Source organism: Fistularia commersonii, chromosome 3 (genome assembly GCF_037954325.1).
Source record: "Fistularia commersonii isolate RoL2024-O1a breed Wild chromosome 3, RoL_Fcom_v1.0, whole genome shotgun sequence".
In the NCBI taxonomy this organism is placed as follows: Eukaryota; Metazoa; Chordata; class Actinopteri; order Syngnathiformes; family Fistulariidae; genus Fistularia; species Fistularia commersonii.
In genome coordinates this window covers 22,091,473-22,115,575 of record NC_141286.1, presented here as the reverse complement: position 1 = coordinate 22,115,575, position 24,103 = coordinate 22,091,473, and the positions used below count along the sequence as shown (strand labels likewise).

The following is a 24,103-nucleotide window of genomic DNA, read 5'->3' as shown; positions in this document are numbered from 1 at the left end:
AATGGCTTCATTCGCTCCACAAATCTCAGCGCCGCAATAACATGCGCCAACGAGCGCAGATTAATTTAATAACTCTTTAATATTCTCCACAGAATAAAAAAAAAAAAGAAAAATCAGTCCAGACCATGTGGGGGTGGGGGCATCTGTAGAATAGGATATTGCTGCAGCAACAGATTGAATATTACATAATGATGTCATTTATATTCCATTCCGGGTGCTAGCTTCTTAGACGGGGGAGACTCAAAAGAGCTGGGGATTTGTCTGACGGGAGGGGGAGTGAGTGTAATGGGGGAGAAGAAGAAAAAAAAAAAAATTATTGAGTACCGAGGCTCTGAATGAGGATAAAAAAAAAAAAAAGTTACAGCACAAAGAGCGTCTGGCTCTTTGTGTCGGAGCGTTAGCATCGTCAGATGTCAACCGAGAGAATAACCAGGGAACAGCTCAGCCGAGAAATTCGGTCATTATCCGCCTCGCCGTCCCGCCGTCACCTCGTAAATCTGGGTTTTTTTGTTTTTTTTTTTGGCCCGCACAAAGAAAACATCCCCCCGTAGATCTGGTCCGATCCCCCCCGAGCGCCTCATTTGGCAGTGGCTTAAAAACACGCTAACGCATTTCGTCGCTAACGCCGGTCCACCTGGGTAAGGATGTTTGGATGATGTCATGTGACCGGCGGTCACGGAAGCTTTATTGGCTGTCGGGGTTGTTAAGTAACCAAATTTCAAGGTCAAGTTTTCTTGGCCTCCGGAGGTCAGCCTTGGATTCAAACCAACGGACTTCGACATCCAGGCCTTAAATCGCCGTTCAACTCCCGCCGCAATTAAACAGCGTCGTCCGCCAACTATCTTCGTGTCATTGCAGCTGAATTCAAAAAGTCGAAAAGTCAAAGGGTACCGTACCTCAGGAGGGCTGGTTCGACGCAGTTTCCGTGGTTACAGTTCGTCGGCTGCTCTGGACAGTGCTCTCTTTGACAGAGAGCGGGGATTACCTCCCGTCTCAAAGTGCTGTTGCAGAACTACTTCGTAGAGTTCGGGTTCGGCCGTCTCCAACAGCGACGGGTCCTTACGTTTTGATTTTTGCCGGCGTCTCGTCGCCTCGATCCGCCCGATCAAAGAGGAAGTTCCTGTTTCCACACGGTCAGGAACTAAATCACTTTTGGAAAAACCATCTCCAGAATCCTTGCAACGAACCTCCCAGCTGGTGAAGAACCTGCACGTTGAGTTAAGCGAACATTATGGTTCACGACGACGGGTTTAATTGGCTCCTAATTCCACAAAGGACTATTTAAGGTGTTATTATGAAAAAAAAAAAAAAAAGGAAGACGACAACATTGTCTGACCGGCTAATCGAATCCCACTTTTGGCAAAGTAAAGGCGTGCCAGAAGTCCATGCGGTTCTCAGCGGCAGGTTCCACCAATCAGAAGGCGAGGGGTGGGAGGGAGGGAGGGTCTGGGAAGCTCTGAGAGAATAAAGAGACCTCGCAGACGTTTTAATGAGAATTTGCTCCATTTGGCGGCGGCCCACAGCAAACGGCCCCCATCTGTGTGTGGTTGGAAAGGTAGTTGTGAGGAGCAGCGTGCGGGAGAATCGGTGGACGACACTGACCCCCGGTGGCGACCCGCGGTACTGCAGGAAAGGGCCCCGAGGACAGCGGCCGACATCGATTGGATCGATTTAAACTCCGGTTCTGCGTGAGTTTTTCTGCCCGGGCGTCAAGGGGGAAATCAACCCCCTTACCCGTCTCCTGAACCGGATAAGAAGATTCAAAACGAGGTGTGAAATATGTCACCGTAAACTCGAGATCTCGGCTCGAACTCGGAAACTGCGAGGAGGAGATTGCGAAAAGTCCCTCTCGGCTCCTCGTTATTCGCTAGTTTTTCATCAGCCGCCGAATCCCTCGCCTTTTTCCGAAGGCCGCATCATCGACATGGGAGTTGGGGAAAAAAAAAAAAAAAAAACGGAATAAAATCCACAACTCACAGTGTTGTGTTGAAAAAAATAAAATCTCGCCAATGAGCCGCCGCGGGTCACGTGACGGCGTCCTTGCGCTCGCCCTCTCTGAGAAAGGAACACGGGAGTTGACCGACAGTGAGAAAAGATTTGTTTGCCCATCGAGTGATGGCCCTTTGTGGAGGAAGATTAAACACGACAAGGTCAACGTCGAACCCGTTAGCACTTAGCAAAGAAAGACATTACAGTTGTTATTAATGTGTGTGTTTAAACTGAGTAAACACACACACACACACATGTTTTGTGTGCGTTTGCCAGAGAGAGTGCTGATGTGTGTTTGTGTATTAAGCGGGTGTGAGAGCAGGTGAACAGGATGAGAGGCGGCGGCCGCCACCTTGGGAGGGCGAGTCGCAGCCCTGCAGGTCACGTAAAGCCTTACATCATCGACAACACCTGCAGATTACAAGAACGCAGGTCGGCGCTATTTCGACGTAACGTTTGCCGGCGGGTAACTTTTATGGAAATACAGCTTTCGCGGTTTAACACAGTAAGTTCAGACGGTGTGTGTGTGTGTGTGTGTTTTTCCATGAGTCGGTTTCATTTCAAAATGGCGTTCGGGGCTGTTTCGGTAAAGATACGCGTCATATCTTAACAGCTGGCGAGATCAGATTTGACCCTAAAGTTTGCCGGTCGTGACGGCCGCCGCCCCGCCGTGATGGAAACTCGTGTCAACAACGTTCCGGGGGGGAGAAGTGTGTGTTAAATATTGATTTAAAAATCACAAATGAGATTCAAAATGTGTTGATTTTAACACGAGACTGGAAGGTGTAAGCTGAGACTGAGAGAGCCACACTGTTTACACTGGAGTGTGTGTGTGTGTGTGTGTGTGTGTGTGTGTGTGCGCACACTTATACAATGTGTTTATTGACTTCAGGGCAAGGGGTTCTGAGGACAAAGGCTGAGGGAAGTCATCGCTACGCTAAAATAATCCTTGACACACGTCCTCTGACACACTACTGACAGTTAAACACAACAAGTGGGATTTAAAAACTAAAAAAAGATTGTTTTTTACATTTGGATCCCTCAGTTAATCATCTATCGAACAGATCAACAGTTGCCTGAAACTGATTTTCTTCTCCCACCCTCGTCTCCGGAGGCCCAAACACTCGGAGAAGTTTGTTTAAGCAAGACGGAGGCGTCTGGAACGCGATATTAAGAAGGAGCGGCATTAAAATGCTTGGCGATGTGATCCAATCAGGGAAGCTCATTCATCCGGCCAATCCCAGCCAGGAGGCGGGGTTTAATATGACCCTGTCGCCTGTCAATCAAGGAGCCACGCGCCATAATATTGTGGCCTCTTCAACTTTTGATTCATAAACAGAAATAAATGAAACTGACTATTTATTTAATGATTATGAGGTTATATAGGCAATAACTTATCAGCTTTGTGAGTTTCAGGTTCAATATGTGAAGTAAACAATGAACCAGACCTTTTCATCTCTGTCTGATGTTATATTTATTATTTTCCATCATTTGTGGGATAGTCAGCTTTTCTCTCGAACCTGCGACCGAATGCTTTATTGTTGACATCCGCGTGTGTGCGTGCACAAAAAAAAAAAAAACGTGCAATGTGTGCCCTCAAACAAGCGGGATTTATTATAGAAAATATATTTTCAAGATGTCTCACCTTGAAGAAGGTGACCCATCCCAAACAATGTTCAAAAGCAAACAGGGCCGTTGCGGGTTGAGCTGAGGTATGTTTGAAAAATCCATTAGCATGTTTGAGTTGAATAAAAAAAGCGGCGTCGTCAGGCGGTGTTTGCTCCCACGTAAAGAGAGACCGACTCCTTGAACAGGCATGAAGAAAGGGAAGAAAGGGCCAATATTTTTTTAACAGGCAGCCCCGAAGGCAAGAGCTCCGCCGCGGCCACGGGATCGAAATCCCGTCGAGAATCCTACGATTGACGCAGAAGAGCGATTAGCGAGTTTGGTACGGTTTCCAAGAAATTTTCTTGTACTGCCATAATGTGAAATATGTTGACTGAGGCTGATAACAAGGTATTTCCCGTTTGACCCTGTCTTAAGAGAATTTATTACCCCCTGAGCAGTGCAGCGGGCAGGAAACGACTAAAGATTTGTCTTTTAAGGGGCAATGCCGGTGTTATTTCTCTTGTTTTTATCAAGAGTGAAGCCTAAACTACACTAGCGACACTAGCTATTTGATGGTTTTGAAAGAGACGCACAAAAATTCAAACAATTAGCTTGTAAATGAGACTTGAACGCTTGGTACGAGAGCTGCTGACCGTGGGAAGCGGCGACGTATCCGTAGGATGCAGATGGCGGACGACGCATCAGGAGAACAGTTTTTCGACCTCCCAGAACACCAGGGTTGAATCCAGACTTTACCCTTGACCTGTCGATCGCAGTCACAAAGAGACACCTGATCCATTCGCTGCTTCATTTGAAGCTACGGAAAACATCTTCACTGAACCTACTTATTGTTTTGGGAGTGCCGGAGGGAGACTGAGAACCCAGGCAGGCAGGCAGGCGGGCGGAGAACACGCAGAACCCGAACTCCAAATTCGACATGGACGTCAAGAGGTGGCTTCGACCTTTAAAGATAAAACTAGGCACGAGTCGGCGGTAAGCGTGAATTCAATTTCAGTATCGCCGTTCTAACCATCGACCAGTTCAACCAATTTGCACATTTCAGACCATTTCCGGGCGCCGCCTAAAGCTTCGCTTCCCGTGAAATGAAAACTCTGCAGTTTCGGTTTTTCATAGGAAAGGATTAATGACCTGCTTTGTCATCCGGGGCAGAGAAACTCAGCAGACCATCACGGGAAGTTAGCGGCAACAAACAACAAAAGGATCTGCGTCAACAGGACGTTGGTTTCTATTTACAGTAACTTGTTGAACATTTTTTTTTTTTTTTTTTAAGATTAAGAAAACGGCCATTTATTTTATAAGTCCCGGCATTTGAAGCGTCTGATATGGGATGTGAACATTGGCGCCCCCTGTTGTTATGATAGTAATTTACATGTTTTAGTTTCAGCCTACAAATTGTGTGTATGTGAGAAATTAATCATTTAATCCTGTCATGGAATGATTCTGCAAAGTGAGATACTAAAAGCTCATTAAAAAAAAAAAAAAAAAATCCAAAGATATAGGTTAAACTTTGTCTCGCCATCATGAATCAGGTAAACAAATAAAAAAGTGACGACAGTATTCTTTTTTTTCCCAGAGCGGAAATGAGTTTAATGCCCCCAAGAGGAATAGTGCTACAAATCAAAGGTGTTTGGACAGACAGGACGGGGGAAAAAAAAAGAAAAGAAAACATTTACAGCTTGATTTCGACAAAAAGCCACAAAAACTACAGATAGTGCAATATTTACAGTTAATCCTTATCTTCCGTAACAACATTGTTTGAAAGATCGTTGCTCTGTTTCTTCTAATTTTCCAAATGTGTGCCTTCGGACCGATCCTGCAATCCGGTTGTACAGAAACTCAAAACAATATAAAATCTGTGTAAAGCAGTCAGAAGAGTATTAAAATATTTGCATTGAACAGGATTATTATTACAAAACCAATGTCTTGCAGGAGGAGGGGGGGGGGCCCGCATTTAAAAAAAAAAAATATAGGTCGACTTAAGTTTGATGATCTTTAGTCCATCTTTTTTATGAACATTTAAAAAAAAAAAAAGATCTGATCATAAAAAAGATGCATAGTTTTCACGTTCCTTCCACTGATTGGATAAACTTCAGAAAACAATTCAGTCCGAGGAGCAGCCTCAAGGCTTCCTGCGCCTGGAAGACACACACACACACATTTTTAAAACACAAGACATGTAACACAGATCAAACACAACTAGTGACACACAAACACACACACAAAAATCATACTGACTTTTGATATCCGGGGCCAGAACTCGTGCTTGGAACCGGAGCCTTTTGGGAGAGAGTGTGATTTGAATTGATCAGAAATATATAATTAACATCTGACAACATGTCCTCTGTTAGTTAAAGGGGAAAAACAAATAAAAACGGGACATTTTTTTTTACCACGTTTTCGATGTTGTCCATCAGATCTGGCGAACCTGTAGACCCCGACCTCCTTTTGCGACTGTGGGGAGGAGAGAGAGGGGGGGGGAAAAATCTGGTCAAAAAACCTTAAAATGTACTTCTAAGTTTCATATAAACAAAATTAAGAGTTCTGTACCAACATGTGTGTGTGTATGTGTGTTAATTTTTGATTGGGCTTCGCAATCACAACATTATGACAGGACGTCCTGGAATCCTTCTACTTTCTGGGATGCTCTGTCACCCTGGGTAACCATGGTGACTGATACACTGCGTCAGTGAGGAGAAACAGAGAAGCGGAGTCACGACTGAATGACTGCGATTCTTATCGCTCGGATTCAAAAGGTGGATTCAAAATGAATCCGAGACTTCTGACACGCATCCTTTCTGCCCTTGCTTCCCGTGCGGCGCTGAATCTCGGCCTGGCGTCATTGAACAGACTTCTTCCCGTGTTTACGTCTCCCACGCTGTTTGCCAGAGTGTAAAGAACGGATCACGTGATCGGCAATCATCGTTGCACCTGCACTTTGAGAGTTGCACGCCAAGCTGCACTCAAAGCTTTACTTGCCAACACTGTTCATTTTCATAATAATGCTTCCAATACCCATTAATTGTCAATACAAATCCAAATGCACGGCGGTCAGCATCTCATTTTACAGGGAAACCCGCTTCCACGCCGTACATATGACAATAAACATTTTGAACCCTGGAAGAGCGGCCGCGTCCGTACCTGGGTCCGGCTGGACACTCCTGTTTCAGCGTCTCGATGTCGGTAAAGTGCACGGCCTGTCCGCCCCCTCTGGTTTTGAAGACGTCGCCCTGGGGGAGGTGGAAACAAAACGGGGCAGAACTCTCATCGCTTGGTTGGACGGGACCCCCGGCGGTGGAGGAAGGGGGAACGCGAGGTGATCAAGCGGAGTCGCGTCGATTGATTGATTGATTGATTGGATACAAATCATGCATATTGGAAAGAAAAATAAACAGCTAGGTCACACTATTGTGTCATTTTACCTTGATCAACTTGGTCTCAATTTCCCCGTCGGAGGCGAGCTCCTGATGTCTAAGCACATACTTGTGGCACTTAGACAGAGCCCTCTCGCTGGGGGCCGACACCTGGATAGCGTTGGGTATGATTGGCTGCATGACAGTGTCTAGGTCCAGATTAGAGGTTGGCTTGTGGTCTACCCATTTCTCCCCACCCGCCGAGTGTGAGCGCCTGTGAACCGGAGTGGGAACCGCTGCCGCCTGGTGAGTCCCGGAGCAGTGGAGGGGGGGAAAAACAAAACAAACAAAAAAAAAACAAAACAACCCAGGGTTATTCTCCAGCGGCGGCCAGCGGAGGGGGCGTTAAAACGACGTCCGGGGTTAGTAGCGGTGAGGCGGGGGTGCCGGAAAGACGCGCCGGGAGGGCGGGATCGAGATTTAGTCTGACGAATTCCGGACCCGAGTTGCCGTTAAATTTGGAATCGAGAAAACCGCAGGCGTCGTTTCCTTGCTAGCGATAAACGACGTCCAGTTTCCCGATGTTTGTTTTTCCGGCGCCGCGCCTGAAGGGCATCCGCTACAAGGAGTGCGTTGCATAAAAAAGGTTTATCAAAATACTAGAAATGCCATGCGGGGGGGGGGGGGGATGTTAAAGCGCATGCAAAAATGAAACCCAAGTGTTTACATAGGAAAGCGGGATTATAGAGAACAGCTGGCTGTTACGGTAACATTTAAAACAGATTTAGTGTGAAGATGATGAAAAAAAAAAAATTAAACACCACCAGGGATGACATTTTCAGTATTGAGGGTTGAAATGCATCACTGAAAAAAATCAGCGGTAATTTCAGTGCTAAATTTGATTTTTTTGAGAGATAATCATCCTCCAAATCATTGTTCTGCGATGAAATGATGTAAGAAAACAACAAACTCAACTATTCCCCCCCCCCACACACGCTTTTTGTGGTCCAGTCACACGCGAGACCGTTGGATCCGAACTCGCGGGTTTAGCGTCCAAATCGTTACGAGAACCAAGATTCGAGACGAAAGTATTTCCCCGAGTGCGAGCCAGTGACCGCGGCCCGCTGGGCTTTTATTAAAAACAGCGATATCTGCTCGAGCGGTGCGGCAACGACTCGGTCGTGGAGCCGCACAGAAAGGGGGAGGTGGTTGCAGGTCCGGAAAGCAGAGGAGAAACAGCCTTCAACACCACACAAAGCATTGAGTCTGCAAACCGCTAATCTACTGGATGCGTTCCTAGGCGAGCCGGTCCTCCAAAACACACACACACACACACACTAACCCTTGTGCCTGCCTCTAGATCTAGTCCAGCCAAAGTAGCGGTATGGAGGCCCCGGCGCAGGCCTCTCTGCTGCCCCGCACTGCTGGGGTCCACTCTGGGAGTCCGGCCCCTGTGCCGGGGTGTCTCTAAGGCCCTGCTTGGGCAGCTCTCACCGATGGGGAGTCTCTGCTCCCACTTGTAGATGCAGGAGGCCACCGACGGGTGTGACGGCTGCTGAGGTTCCTGACATGGCCTAACTTTGAATTGGTGGGGTTGAGACGGGTGAAAGGTCTGGAGGGTGACGAGGGAGTGGAGTGGGAGCGGAGCGTTGTCATCAATACACAGTAAACGTAAAATAAGTCGGGCTTTTTGTAAACTGTACGAAATTTCTGTGGAGGCTTATCCAATACCGTAATTTCCAGACGATAAGCCGCTACTTTTTCCACGCACTCTGAGCACTGCGGCCTAAACAATGATGCGGCTAATTTACGGATTTTTGGGGGGGCGCTGACGAGCTTCACGCCGCCAAAACATTTAGCCTCGTAACATCGGACCAATGAAATTACGGTGACATTCTGACATTCTGAGACGACTTTAATGGTTTTAGTGCGCAGGAGAACAACTAAGATAGTGCTCAGCTGGCGTAGGACCAAGTGGGAATAGAAAACGGAGAGATAGATGGGTGGGTTTATTTTTAGCTGGTGCGGCTTATATTCAGGTGCGCTTGATATTTCTGGAAATTACAGTAATTAGTCTCTTTTTATTCAAATGTGACGAAGCGGGATGGTTGTTCTGGCGAATACTCACAGGAGGTGGCGATCGGGAGGAAGACCGTGAACGGCAAAGTTTGCGATCCTTCTCCCGGGCCGGTCTTTCGGGCTTCTGCGGCCGCTCCGCGCCGCTGCCGCTGCCGCTGCCGCTGCCGCTGCTCTCGGTGACGATGGCCTTGAGCTGCTTCAGCTTCTCGTCCTTCACCCACAACTTGTTCTGCAGCTCCAGCTGCTTGGCGTTCACACGCCTCTCCTGAATGGGAGCACCAGATTCAGCCCCGACGCCTCACACAAATGAGGAGCTGTTGGCCGACAAATCCGCCAGCGTTGTTTTCCGTGGCTACAGTGGGCATTATCTCTGTACCGTATAATGCAGAGGCTGCCCTATTGTCCTACTGCTAGCCTAGCAATATTGTAATAATTGACAATAGGATGTAAAGTGATCCCTCGCTATAACGCGGTTTACTTTTCACGGTTTCGCTACCTCACGGATTTGCATCGTGCATTGTGTTCTGCATTCTGATTGGCTAAAAAGTCGCTCCGCTTCCTCTCCACCTGTGCGTCAATAACGTTGCAGTTTAATATGTATACATACGTAAGACAGCTTGCCAAATTTACACAACGTACGTGCAAATTCTCTTGCAATTTTGAGTTTCTCTAAAATCCATAATGTTGACAAAACGCTCTGGACCGACTAAAGCACCTGCGGCAGGGCCCAAAAGGCAGCGGAAGATGCTATATATCGCAGATAAAGTTAAACTTCTGGACACGCTAAGGGAAGGTAAAAGCTATGCGGCTGTAAGTCGGCATTACGGAATGAATGAATCTTCCGTTCGTTCCATAAAGAAGGAAGAAAAAAAACATAAGGACGACAGCAGCAATAAGTTTCGCAGCGGCAATGAGGTCGTGGTGGGCGGTGCTAATCTCCGCAATTTAAAGCCTTCTGTTCACATTGATGGTTAAAATTATTATTTGATAGTACAGTACAGAAGTTATTAGTTGAAAAAAACATTTCTAAAGTACAGTACTTTTATTTGTGAAACAAATGATTGAGCCTGTAAAATGGTTTGTTCTTTCTTTTCAATGTATAATAGAGTATTTAATTGTATAATACTTGTAAAAAAATAAATAAAGGTTTCTACTTCACGGATTTTGCCTATCACGGGTTCTTTTTGGAAACGTAACCCCCCGCGAAAAACAAGGGTATGCTGTATCGCGTTATCGGCAAAGCGGAATATCATGGGCGTAGATATTTCCCCCGGTTGAACACTCACACACTCCTTCTCCCATTTGAGGCGGGTGTCGGTCACCACGCCCTGCATGCGCTGCTCCATGCGCCTCCTCTCCGACAGCTCCTTCTGCAGCCTCTGAGCCCGGCTCTCCAGCTCCTGCTCGAGGCTGCGTTTGTCCTGCTCGTACATGTCGGTCGTCTTCTGCAGGATATCGACCTGGATGGAGGGGAGGAGGGTTGGTTGGTTGTTTTGGATTTTTGTGGATGGTGTTCCACAAGGAAGGGCACGGCACCTTGTATTCCAGAGTTTTGGACTTCTTCTCTAATCGTTCGATCTCGGTCTTCTGGCCGTTGATGACTTTGTCCTTTTCGCCCAGCCTGCCCTGCTGACTGTGGATGAGGGTGTCCTTGGAGTCCAGCTGACCGTCGAACTGCTGGAGCATGGACTTCAGCGCATTGGCTTCAAGACAAACAGGACATCAACTGTTTTTCGGAAACCGTGACTAGATATTAAAATACATTTTTGGAACTTTGCCCTGCAAAAATTCTTAAAAATGCCTGGTTGTTTTAGACTACTTGTATCCAACATGATGTATCATCAGGTTAGTTTTAGCATCTTGTTATTGCCTGTTGGCTTTTGGGCGAAAATTGAAATCTGATGCTCCCCCTAATTCAACCATTCAAACTTTTGATTTCATTTCAAGGCCGAATCTTGCAGATGGTAGAAAAAGCTGTATTAAATTTTTACACGGTATCACATCATAATACTGTATCATTAACCTTGAAAAATGCAGAAAAAAACAACAACAATTTTTGTCAAATAGGGTTTAAAAATGGTCTAAAATAGAGTACAAGGTTTATCGTTCAATAGTAATATTTTCTTGAAATATACTGGAGGAAATATAGAATATTCCAAACAAGCGATGAATCTGTGATCCTCCCACTTTGAATAAAAAAGGTTGTTCGCGGCCAAGACGAGAAAATCAGCGTTGGAGGTCATCATCGGACTTGAAAATGGTCACGTACCGGTTTGGTCGAAATGCTCGGTCATCGTCTGGCGGATGTGGTGCCTCCTCTGCAGAACCTCGATGAGGCGCGCCAGCGTCTGGTCGTCCGCCGGGTCCACCAGCTCGCTGGGGGGCAGCGGTGGGAGGCTTTCGATCAGCTGTCCCAGGAGGGCGGGATCGTCTGCGGCGGGAATCAGAGCCAGTCATTCAGAGATCGGGGAAACATGTGAAAAACCGACGGGAGGAAGCGGTCTGCGATTTTTTTTGTCTGTTTTTTTTTTTAACTTGACTTTCTCACAACAGAGATGTATTTCCTTCCAAAATACAAAAAAACAGGAGTACGGGTCAGGATGGGTTGCAGCTAATTTGTGTTTTATGACACAAAGACAAAGATTATCTTCGTGAGTGACAATCCTCCAGAATGTTACGACACGCTTCATTTTCACGGCTAAATCCCATCGCCGACCGACCCAAATATTTACCCCGCCAGATATCTGGGACTTGTTGGCAATACATCTGCTGGGCCTTGGAGGCGTCTTTGACTGCGGCGATACCGACAATGTTTGCGGTCGGGGACTTTTGTCCTCGAGCTTCAAAAGCCATTAAAAAGTGCGGAGCCGGGTACACCAGCTGCAGAGGTTACCGGCATTGATGGGGCCTCCTCGGTCCTCCAGGCGACGCGACAGCTCATCCCTGAACGCCTGGTTTCTGTGCCTGCGTCCTGCGCCCAGGAATATCGGCCTGTCGACCGGCCGCGCCACCTCCACCTCCTGCGTCATCTCGGCAAAGCGCATCACCAGCTGTCGCGCAAAGAAAAACGCCACTGAGTACCTCCCTCGTATCTGACGGGACCAGTGGCGACACCGTTTGAAATGCAGCGATAGGAATAGATTTGAGATGTCACGTAATACCATCGTTTCTTCATAATCGTCGGCCTTGGGATTGACGCAGACGATCATCCGGACTTTTCCCTCCCCGTCGAAGTAGTTTTTAAACAGATGTGTGACTTTGGAGTCCCTGTATGGCACCATCTGCAAGACAGGGCGCTCTGTTAAACCCTTGCATTCTGGAAGATGCAGGAATGCACTGATACAATGACTTACGAGTTAAATTCATTCCGCGTCCGAGTTCGTGAATCAATTTGCTCGTCTATCAAATTTAATATCCCCCTTAAATTGAAATGCTGGGAGTCCCTTCGAGACCCTTCTTGGTTTTTATTTTTTACATGTTTATAAATAAGGAAAACATACTTTATAAATAAATAATAATACATAAGAGAAGATAATATTGAGAAATAAATTGGCTTTGTTAGGTGTACTCCTTGAAGATGCCGGCGGCAGTGGAGGTTGTTGGAATTTCATTTTTTACACCATCACTTAACAGCTACACATTTAATGCTACAATGTATTGCTAAACAGAATTAAGTGAATTAAATGCTATGGGCAGCGGACACCATGTCAGTGTCAAAGGCTCATTCCGCTCGCTTCTAACTCAGTTCTTACCTCGTATCATAAAAACAAAAATACTGATTATTTTTAAGTAAATAAAAAAAAAATAATCGGCTGAGCGACGGCTTGTATCTCTGAAAATTCCCAAGTTAATGCACTTGCAAGTCAAAGTTCCACTGTATTACAGACTTGGGCAACTTAATCTCATCCTTCTTGAAATGAATTTGATAAAGGGTTGCTAAAAACAGAAGGTTCGGTTGGAAACAGATAGCACAAAATATAAACCTTGTTAGTTCCGCACATCTGGTTCTCTCTCAGGACTTCCATACAGGTGCGCAACGTCATCAGGGACTGGTTAATGTTACCTGTCATTCAACAAGATTAAGTGTCAGAATGCACAATGTAAATCTTGGGAAACACCTCGGTTTGCTGCGACGAATGAACCAACCGGCTTCGCGGAGGCGGCTGCCCTCTGCTCTGGTCCTGCTGGTGCGTTCGCTGCCTGCCAGGTCCACCAAACACAGCTGGCTCACATTCACCTGATACTTGTCCTGCATTTGCAAAACCCACAGCTCAAACTTAAACGGAATTCAGCCAGAGTATTAGCAGAAACTGGGACATAGGGGAATGTTATTGCCTTCCTGCAGCAGTGTGTGTGTGTGTGTGTGTGTCACCTGCAGGATGTGGTCCCCGTCGGCATCGAGGGGCGCCTGGACCAGCTTCAAGGTGAAGACACTGTGGGAGCGGCTGGATTCGCGGTTGAGTTGTGTGTTAGCAATCCTCCTTTTCTTTTGTCCTAGAAGGAACAATGATGGCAGTAGAACCCATTACTTTCTTATGAAATGAAGGAAAAAAAATGTCCCCTTTTATAACAAACTATCATGACAGGCCTCAGATGCACATACAGGATTCCCGCAGCTATCGGCTAATCTAATGCAACTTTAAACTAACTTAATGCACATGTCCAACTGCAGATACGTTTATATATAATGTCAATCATTTACATCTGGAACAGATTTCGCACAGGAGCAGATGTTCATATGACCTGAGTGGCAATGGAACTAAAGAATCACACAGATTTAACTTGTGTATAGATATGAGGGCAAGATTCCTAGTTTATTTCCCTTTCCTGCAACTCTGTGTAACTTTGTGCACCGTTAGCCACTAAAATAGCTAATAAAGGGTTCCGCTTGTCGATAGTCACCGATAATCGCACGATTCTGATCAAAATTATTAAACGGGTATGAAGCCTAAGCAAGCCAAATTGTGAGTAACAAATGTGTATTCCAATCAAGTGTATTTGATTTGAATTTAATGCTTTTTAATGTTATTTAAGGCGTTATTTTTAGCAGAATCTATTTAATGACTTTTAATGCTTTTTAATGACCCGCGGAAACCTTGATTGAAGTGTGAGGAGCAAAGAAAGCCTTGAAAGCGGTCAGACGTCTCCTCCGGTGGTTGTTATTTCAAGTATGTGCGGCACCAGAGCCCTTGTGACACAAACTGACAAAGGAGAGGGGGTCAGATTGTTCACAAACAAACTCTCCGCGGCATCGGAGGAGATGAGAGGCAAGACGCTCGATCAGTCAACTCGACCGTGTTTTCCTTATCCGGTCAAACTCCGGTCAACGGGCTGGCTGAGTAGTCCCGGCGTCGATACAGAAACCGGCACCGAGAGAATACGAGCCCCGGACGATGGCAGCGCGGCGGTGCAATCAAGACGAATTCCTATGGTGACTTGAAACTCACCCTTCCAAAAGATTTCAAACGCCTCCTCCGTCGATTTGACCTCAACCTCGGTGCAGCCGGCGACATACATGTTGTGATTCTGATCCTCGCGCAGAATCTTGGATTGAGGAGGCCTGAAAGATGTTTATACAAATGAGGCCACATAATGAGCCAGATTAACACAGTGACCCGTGAATGATTTACCCGACGTTAGTATTTACATCATACTAATGAAGGATGTTGGAATATATACACAAGCACACACAGGTTAGACACTAAAAATGGCGAATGTGTGTAAAAACAGACATAGCCATAATCCAGGGCAAGATCATTGGCATCACAAGCAAGGTCTCCCCAAAACTACTGGACTGCTTTCAAAATGAATGTTTAGGGGTTTGCAGCCATGTGAGCAACAACAATAATCATCCCTAAGGGAATTGATTAATTAAAAAAAAAAAAAAATCTGATCAAGAGCTAAAATGTAGTATGAGACGGTTTGCATGATTCCTCTGAAAAGCATTTTCAGCATTTCACCATCCAAACCTGCGGGCACGTGCACTGTGTTTCAACAAATGCTTAAGCCATTCAGGGATTGTACGGCAGGGATGTCCCGGTACGGATTTTCTTCCCAATTTCGGGTTTTAAAAACTACTCATTCTACTCGAACGTGAAATTTGAAGCTGCGTTTGCATGTAATCCTGTGGAAAGGCTGCATCAGCGCTGTATGCACTGGACCCACGGCAGGGAAATAAATATCAGAATCGGGACAGCTCTGCTGCACAGCGCGCCGAGCGTTAGGATAGAAGCAGGGAGTCAATGGGATGACAGCCGCTGGAACGACACAAAGCTGCCACGCTACGATGCGGATGCTAATGTCAAGGGAGTTTAATGGGGTAGAAGACAACCGATGGTCTGCACTATTTATCTCCTACAGACAGCTTAAAACTACAAGCAAAATATTATTGCAGGGATGTTTTTTTTTTTCCCCCCTCAACGGGACACATACACAAACTCAGCGGTCCGTACAGGCGTGTTTCCACCGAGCCACCTAATAAAGACAGAACTGGAAGAGTAAAAACTACAAAAAAAAAAAAAAAAGCAGTTTGAACACAGCAGTGGTTTTCAGTGAGGAAAACTGGGGAGCGCGGCTGCTCAATAAAATAATCTGTGGTGAAGATTAGCCCGGTTTGCGTGAAAAAAAGAAATCGAGGCGGTGAAAATGAACGGAAATCCGGACACTTACTTCGGTCGGATGGGGTCAAATGGAGTGTCCTCCAGCAGGTCATATATGTAGTTGTTATAAATCTCAATGTAGGATACAAAAATGCTGTAACAACAGTCGTCGTCCACGGCCTCAGATTTGCACGCCTCCTCTGGACTGATCATGTCTGCAAACTCGGGGTCGGCCTTCTGCCTATGAAAACAAACACACCGAATTTTTGAACATGACAAAAAAGAGAAGGAGGGCTAGGTGAACTAAACACTTTTGATGCAGAAAGCAGGAGCCAATCATTACTGGAGAATTAATACCTGGCTGAGGGCGTTTTGGGCACAGAGGGCTGACAGTCTCGCTTTTGTCTCTCCAGAAGGGCGTCCACCTGATTCTGTATTTCAATCCCATTTTTTTCATCCGGTTTAAATACCTGAAGTAAAATTGGGAATAATAAAAGTTAATTCGTATATATGTACATACACACACGTGTATATACATGTACTGAATGTTTTGAAGGAAAAGAAAACCAATTATCCTCAACTTAAAATGAACAAGATGCAAGACAGCCCTTCTGCTGTCCGAATGTAATTAGCAGCAATTCAGAAAGCAGAAAGCAGCTATAAACGAACATGGTAAAGTCTCCTGCACATGGTGATGTACAAATGATAATGCAGTCAATTAACACAAAATTAAATGTGTAAATATACAATCTGAGGATGTTAGAAATGAGTAAACAACATGTCAGTCACTGGGTAAAGCCTGGTCCCAATTATCAACTCTGACAAAGACGAGGAAAACAAGTCTCTCGCGTTGCTTTAAAAACAAATGAACCAAGATGCCCGACAATGATGCAAAAATCAGAATTCTCAGGTGAGGCCCTCAGCGATACTGAAAGTAGCCCCTTGCCCGTCCCGGGGATTCGAGTCTTACAAATCTCTTGGCCTGGTAGGGGCCGATGCTGTTGAAGAGCATGTCCAGGGCCCGCGGGAGGAGCCCACCCTCTCCCGGCGAACCCGTCATTGTGTAGGTCTTACCACTGCCAGTGACGCCATATGTGAACAACAGACCTGGTAACACAAATAAGAACCGCATTGAACCGCTGGTATGGAGAGAATCAAGAGTAACACGTTTTTAATTTTCATTTGTTGCCTTCCTAAAACGCCAGATATCACTTTAAAGCACACATAGTGCACAAATCTAAATGAACATCCAATATTAGGATGGACACAATGATAACACTTGTTATTAAATACAAAACTCATAAAAATTTCCGCCGTGAGAAACTCACCGTTTTTACAATGGATAAGATCCTCCACCAGTGGCCTGGCGATATCCTCATACAACTCCCTCTGAGTGGTCTTAATGCCAAACACTTTCTTAAAAGTGTACTGCGTCTGAAGCAAGAGTGAGGTAGAGAGACACACACAAGCATGGTTTGGCCCTATTATCTCGTTCACAACACGAAAATAAGATAACATCTTGTTCAGACAGACCGGTGAGAGGGTGATTCGGCACACAGACGAGGGCGGCGGGAACCTTACTTCTTTGTATTCTCCGTTGCGGTTGGCTTTCAGACCTTCTGGGGCGTGCAGCTGGATGGTGGAGCTGCTAATCATCTCCACGCAACATTCTTCGTCCTCAGCACCAGGTGGGCGTATGCGGCAGTACACCTGCAGAGCAAATAACGGGAGAAATCTGTCAATGCGGTGCTCTATTCTTGCATCCGTCATGGTCAAATCTAATCTACAATTCTGTGAAATATCATCAGCATTTTCCTAAGGTCTTTCTGCAGAGGTTTGGATCATGACACACCGGTCCAGGATGCAAGATCAAACTCCTGAGTAACTGGACAGCAATGTTTCCTGAGGGCTTCATACCCATTGTCGTCTATTCAGAACGCACACACAAACACCAGACAGGGACAGGACCATGGCTAAGAGTTGGTGACGCACCCCAACTGGATCTTTCTCGGTGTTGGAGGCCTTCCTGGGTCCAGGCCTGCGAGGAGTCTTGCCTTTCCTTGAGACAAGAGAAATAAAATATGATTTTTTTTTTTCCCCAAAACATATAACATAGAAAGTAATTACAACGGCCTCGTCTGTAACTACTCGCGTGTTACTGAAACAATAGGCAGTCACGGGTCATGACAGTTACCGTGAGCGTACTCAATTCGTCCCAAAAAAACAAAGAAGGTGGCACCAGCCGAACATGCAGTCCTACTCTCACAAGTTGCAATAAGTGGAAGTGAATTAAAGAGACAGAAGACAAAATATTCCTGTGGATTGTCATGTACAAGGCAGCTTTCATACACCAACGTGCCACTCGCGTTGACTAGGCAGTGATATGAAGTGATGTGCAATAAATGGATATAAAGTATATGGGAAGACCTATAAACTTTGCAGAATTAGGATCAACTTTAAGGACAAAGTATGTTTGTGCATACAAGGAATTAGCTCCACTTGAACGATGACCAAACCTTGTAAAAAATATGAAGTACAAGGTCTGGTCAAGTTATTATGTAACATGCAAATATTATGTGACATGCAAAAGTAATGTGGTCATTGAGGTAGTGCCAAGATGAGGAAATTAGATAAATAAAACAATAATTAAAGTGGACATCAAGTACAGATGCAATTATTAGTGCATGGCACCTGGATGTAAGGTGTTCTGGGGTTTTATGCGCTTGGAATTAAACAGTTCTATTCTCTAATATTACGATCTTACTTACTAAGTAGCAAAGTATTTGTTTTCAACCTATTTTTTTATACATTTAGTACGCCGTTGGGTACAATTGGGTATGCACCGCCAGCCCGAAACTGCCGGCGGCACCTATTTTCATTCAACTTCCCTGTCTTGTTAATTAAGTACAGAACTGAACAGAATAGACGATTAAACATTTGAAGCATATTAGTATAATTGTAAGACTGAGAAAATAGTGGTAGTTTCATTCCCATACCTAGCTTATATAGCATTTTTTTAAATCAATGGATTTCGCCCCCTATTAGATCTGTACAGACCGCATTCAGCGATGACCGTCAACTAAACAACACAAAGTGATTTCGTCAAATGCGTTCAGCTGCCGAAATTTATAAAAACGTTTTTTTTTAAGTTATGTCATGATTTTCTGATTAGACGGAAAAGATAAGTCATGGCCGAGCTGTAACAGCAGCTAGCTAGCGAGCTAACTTGACCGAACGTTACACACGGAGCTGAACACTTTAGCTAATTGTCCTGAGACCCGGACCACCCGTCGTAGTTTGGGAGTAATAGCGTGAATTTGTTTTTTTCCAAGGATTCAGTCAATTGATACCAGCGACACATACCCTGTTCTCATCATTGTTTATACCCGCTGGCTCCTCAACGCTTCATATGAAGAGTAGAGTTCAACCGCCCCCGCACTGTTCAGGATTTCAAAGTTCCTTCTTACGGAAACTAACAGAGCTCTCATCCAATCAGCGCGCAGACGGAAGTCCCGCCTTTTATTTTTTTATCAACCTTTATTTAACCAGGCAAAAACATTGACAGTAGCATCAGTAATGTTAGGAAGAGTGTCAGGACAGTAATACATGTCCTAACATTCTTTCAGAGGTGGCTGCACAATTTAAGGACAACATTCACAGGGAAATGGCTGTAACTCAACAATAAAATAACAATTAAAGAATTTAAAAACACACGCATGGTTCAAATGTCTTCTGCTGTCTGTCCCTTAGGATAGAGTGGAAAACTCCATCAAAAATGCCTCGCTGAAGGGGCAGTAAAAGCAGAAATCTCTCTTTCCTAATTCCAGTCTTACCGTTGGAACAGACAAAACAAATGTACAATAACAAAAGGGGTAGCGGCTGCTTGTTCTCTGCAACAAAGAACACAAATCAGGCGGAATCAAACATAAAGTGACAAGCCACTGACAAATCACAGTGCTGAATGAATCTGAAAAACAGAGACATTTGTTCTGCGGCAGCATCTTGGTATGAGGGAAAACCATGTGTTTGGTTTATCTGTGTTTAAAAACAAATTTTAAGATCAAATAAACAAGACTGGATAGCATTCAAAACATTCAAAAGGTTGAAGAGCAAAAAATAATGGAGTTGTCTGCTTATAAGTGATACAATGCATTTGAGTTAATTATGAGTTATCGATATAAGTTATATTAGAGCAAATTTGGTTTGTTATAACGTTGTTAACGTTTGCTTCACCTCATCTTCAGATAAGTTCATGCAAATTAACTGATGCGAAATGATGTGATTTCTTTCACTCGGTTATATGTACACAGTGTGTATCATATTGCGACATGATAATACATGATAATCGCAATTTTTCTTTTCACATTTCCAACTCTGAGAATCCCTCGCCGCCAGGCTGCTCTTCAAATGGCGTGATCGTGAGATTTAATTGCCGATCTCAACTGATCTGAATCAACTATTCATTCAACGGAGTGGAAAAACTGAAGCAACTCCCTCTGTGATGTAATATTTCCCCATTCTGTCATGCTAGTTGCATAACATCTAAAGGATTTTTGGAGAGGGAAATCTGTGTTTTTTAGAGAGAACGGTCCATATTAGGTTTTCCCATCAAGGTTTTGCATTACTCAAACATGCTGCCGTTCCCTATATGTGGTTTCCATGAAAAAAAATAAAGTTATCATGTTGTAAACCCTGTATTTTTCACTGAAATTTGCCAAAAAAACATGAATTCTCCTTTAATATGGCCAATTGTATACAGTTGTTTGGATTAAAACCTAGCAATTAATAGCGGGTTTGCTAATTTTGTTTTTCTTCCTCATAGACGTTCGATCTTATAGCGGCTGATCGTCACAAGTTTGTGTGTTCGTTTGTTTGATGAGTGACTGTAATATTTAGAAAGCACTTTGCAAGTCACTGAATGCCAACATGCACACATGAATGCAAACTCAGTCCGTGCAACCCGGGTTACTGCAGATGAGCCAGGACGAGCATGGACAAACAGCAGCAGATGTGAGATAATTCCACAGACGGAGCCGCAGTGATGAATTTACACCGTGTTTGTGGCTTAAAGGGCTTAAACCCTTTAAATTTTTAGGGTGCTCACTTATCAGAGACATTAAACCACCGGCGCGACATTTTCCCTGACGTGTTTTCAACAGCTGTGATAATATTCATGCTAACGCCTAGCGATCGAGTGATTTGCAGCCACGTGTTTTCGGGGTTTTAGCTACAGGGTATAAAATTCTGATGACATTTTGATCATAATAGATTTTTAAATGGTAAATTAGTGAAACATGTCTTTATAATACTGTCAACTCCAAAAAAAAAACAACAATTAGATGACAGTAGAGCATCACAAAAAAATGAACACAATTAAATTGAATATTTTCCCTCTTAAAATAGCGCAACATCGATTTCAAAATAAAATCACAGTCATGAAGAATAGAGAAATACTATAATTTCAAGACTAAAACCCAGACTATATATAATATTGCAAACTATATATAATATTACAAAAAAAAAATGAAACAATAAAGTTGACTATTTTCCCTCTTAAAATAACGCTACATGGATTTCAAAATACAATCACAGTCATGAAGAATAGAGAAATATCGTATTTGCCAGACTATAAGCCAGACTACATATCGTATTCCAGACTATTTATAATATTACAAAAAAAATGAAAAAATGAAAAAAATAGAGTTGGATATTTTTCCTCTTAAAAATAGCGCTGCATGGATTTCAAAATAAAATCCCAGACATGAAGAATAGAGACATACCGTGATTTCCAGACTATAAACTGTTACTTTTTTCACACATTCTGAACACTGCGGCTTAACATATGGATTTATGGATTTTTGGGGGCTAACAAGCTTCATGCTGCTGAAACATTTAGCCACGTCACATCAGACCAATGAACTTACCGTGAAATTCTGAGGCCGTTCAATTCCAACACTGAAAGAGACAACTTAAATTGTTTTAGTGTGCAGGAGAAAAAAATGCAGAAAAAAGGCATTTCCAGTATGTATTAGTGGATGTTACCGGTATGTATTTAATTAAAAGTAAAAAAAAAAACTTTTTGTAAATATTTTATGCTGCAACTTGGACATCTGCGGCTTATGTATGTATATAAATATTTATCTATTCATTTTTAACCGGTGCGGCTTATATTCAGGTGCGCTCAATGGGCCGGAAATCACGGTATTTGCGTTGATTATATTCATTTTAATGGCAATAACATAATTCACGTGCTCGATCAATATTTCTTGACTCTGCTCCCTGCTCCTCTGCAGATGTTCGGCTTGAACCCGACCACAGATTCTAAGAGAGCGGGTCACAAAATCGCCACCACATCGCTCATCCAATATTCAGTAAATCATTTCAGATGTATGTACTGTTGCATCTTAGCGCACATACGCGTCAGTGTGTTATGTATGCGTTTGACTCCTTCAGGGTTGCCTGATCGGGCGATCCGTCGCCCCGACCCCGCCGAAAACAGGCGCAATGGTGCTCTTTTCCCACTAAGAGGCAGCAACGGCCCTGTCTGCGGTCACGATGAGCGGCGGTGCTGGAAAACATTTCATGGTGGATGGGGGTATTTGTGACACAGGTGAGTACATCTGTCATTCGTGGCGAAGGTCAGCTTGTTTCCTGCGAAGGCAGGGTGATTACTGAGCTGCGATCCTTCGGAGGATATCTGTCTCACTGAGCTGCACCTGCAGGATTTGACGGTTCTGCTTCTCTGCACAGACTACAGGTCGCTGTCAAAGGTCCCGGTGGACGGATTTAGAGGGATGACGGCCTCTGGCGTACGCAACTATCACCAGGGGTGTTTTATTCATGGGGGGCGATCACCAAAAAGGAGGGGATTTTTAAAATCACATATTACCACTGTTACAGCTGTTCTGAATGTAATGTCCAATCAGCCTGCAGGGCCGCTCCGTGGAGAACCGCATCTTTTAATCAGGTTGAAATTGACTTATAGACTTCCATGTTTTTTCAAAAATGCTTCCGTCATTTCCTTCTTTAGCTAAGGAAGGGCATCACTTCCATCGACAGATGTCCCTTGTGATATTCACCTTTCAAATTAATTTTATATCGGAGATAACACCGAGCATAAGAGGTATAAATGTATTTGTATATATCTATTATTTCAATTATTTTTATGGCGTTCTGAAGGTCTGTGTCCTGGGCTCTGATTGGCTCAGCATCATTCTTGGCATTCTTCAGCATCTTGACGCTTTGTGTTTCTCTGCAGTGTTGTGTTTGTGTGTGTGATGCCACTAATGTGTTATCACATATTAAATTAAATCAAATTAAATTAAATCAAATTAAATTAAATTAAATTACAATTTTACATTTTTACATTTTTACATTTTTACATTTTTACATTTTTACAATTTTACAATTTTACAATTTTACAATTTTACAATTTTACAATTTTACAATTTTACAATTTTAAATAAAAATTGCGTGTTGCTTCACGGTCTCCCTTTTTCTGCTGAGTGAGGCTGATAAACAGATGCAAAGTTACCAAGTTTGATTCATTTCTCCTATTTACAGGTTGGTACAACAGTAATCTGAGTTAACAAACTAAGATTGTTTAAGACAGTTGATAACAAAGTAAAACTGTTATTTCGTGTAATATAAGGATGTTAAAAGCTAGAGTTAAAATTTGTCATTTCGCATTCTTCATAAGAGTTAAAAATTAGTTAAAAATTGTCAGCTCAGGCACTTTGAGAGAGTAAAAGATAAATTAAAGGACAACATCTTTGTGTTTATCTCACTACCTGTCGCTTACAAGTTGTATCGCTATGTAAATCATGACTAGACAAATGTAAATTGTGACAATTGTCTAGTTAATTCACCAATTCAACGGGTCGCCTCAGTCATCGCTGCAAAAGTTGACTCGCCGAGATAAATTTGTCAGGAGCCGCCACTGCCGATCGAGTCTTCCTGCGAGAGGCGGGAGACGTGACAATTTCACGTTCATCAGCATTTATCACTCCGAAGGCCTCCGGCTCATTTGCTACAGTCGCCGGTGTGATTTTAATAAACCAGTAAAAGGCTTATGACTGGGTTGAATACTAATATCTACAGCGGGCTTTGGTTTCACAGCTCAGATCCAGGTTCTGCTCAGAGCTCAGAGCGTGTTGTTCGTGTTCGGAGTATACGGAGCGTGTCGGGATCGGTTGAAGCCGGCACACAGGGTGTCGGGGGAAGTTGTGTCTCCTCAGTTCACCGTCGGGGTCGCCGGTCCATCCAGGCCTCTGGCAGCACCCCTGCAGGTCCAGTGCCAGGTGCCTCCTGCTGTCGTGACCCGGTTACGCCGCGGCCATTTCGGTAGACCGATCAGGACTCTCCGAGAGGGACTAGTTGTGTTCCCGGGGTCCCTTCTGGGGGGGTGTGGCCTCTCACCCCAGGGGAGTAAGGGCAGGTGTCGCGGTTAAGCCGGGT

The 24,103-nt window shown here is 44.3% G+C and overlaps 1 protein-coding gene across 7 annotated transcripts; it reads right to left on the bottom strand.

The window, feature by feature from the left end:
• Positions 1-4,819: 4,819 nt before the first annotated feature.
• Positions 4,820-19,097, bottom strand: LOC147235851 (kinesin-like protein KIF23). 7 transcript variants are annotated; one of them, XM_086144165.1, is made up of 24 exons: positions 19,010-19,097; positions 17,564-17,705; positions 17,228-17,356; positions 16,975-17,080; positions 16,617-16,753; positions 16,004-16,116; positions 15,717-15,887; positions 15,480-15,521; positions 14,495-14,607; positions 13,420-13,541; positions 13,194-13,296; positions 13,031-13,110; positions 12,209-12,328; positions 11,941-12,097; positions 11,317-11,478; positions 10,584-10,750; positions 10,334-10,507; positions 9,097-9,312; positions 8,311-8,580; positions 7,038-7,271; positions 6,757-6,845; positions 6,012-6,069; positions 5,854-5,894; positions 4,820-5,753 (listed from the first exon to the last, which is right to left on the bottom strand). In XM_086144165.1, exons 1-24 carry the CDS (start codon positions 19,021-19,023, stop codon positions 5,738-5,740), a joined length of 2,976 nt encoding a protein of 991 aa, XP_086000291.1. In that variant the 5' UTR covers positions 19,024-19,097; the 3' UTR covers positions 4,820-5,737. The 7 variants fall into 7 exon arrangements, with proteins under 7 accessions (XP_086000291.1, XP_086000290.1, XP_086000293.1 ...); XM_086144164.1 differs by having other exon boundaries at positions 4,821-5,753; positions 6,009-6,069; positions 19,010-19,095; XM_086144167.1 differs by having other exon boundaries at positions 4,822-5,753; positions 6,009-6,069; positions 17,639-17,705.
• Positions 19,098-24,103: the final 5,006 nt, after the last annotated feature.

Excerpts from the sequence above, each read along its gene's own strand:
- LOC147235851 (XM_086144164.1), bottom strand. Across the intron at positions 16,117-16,616 it reads CCTACCAGGCCAAGAGATTT|GTATTTAAACCGGATGAAAA; the intron begins GTAAGACTCGAA and ends ATTTTACTTCAG. Across the intron at positions 6,846-7,037 it reads TTGAGACCAAGTTGATCAAG|GGCGACGTCTTCAAAACCAG; the intron begins GTAAAATGACAC and ends CACCTCCCCCAG.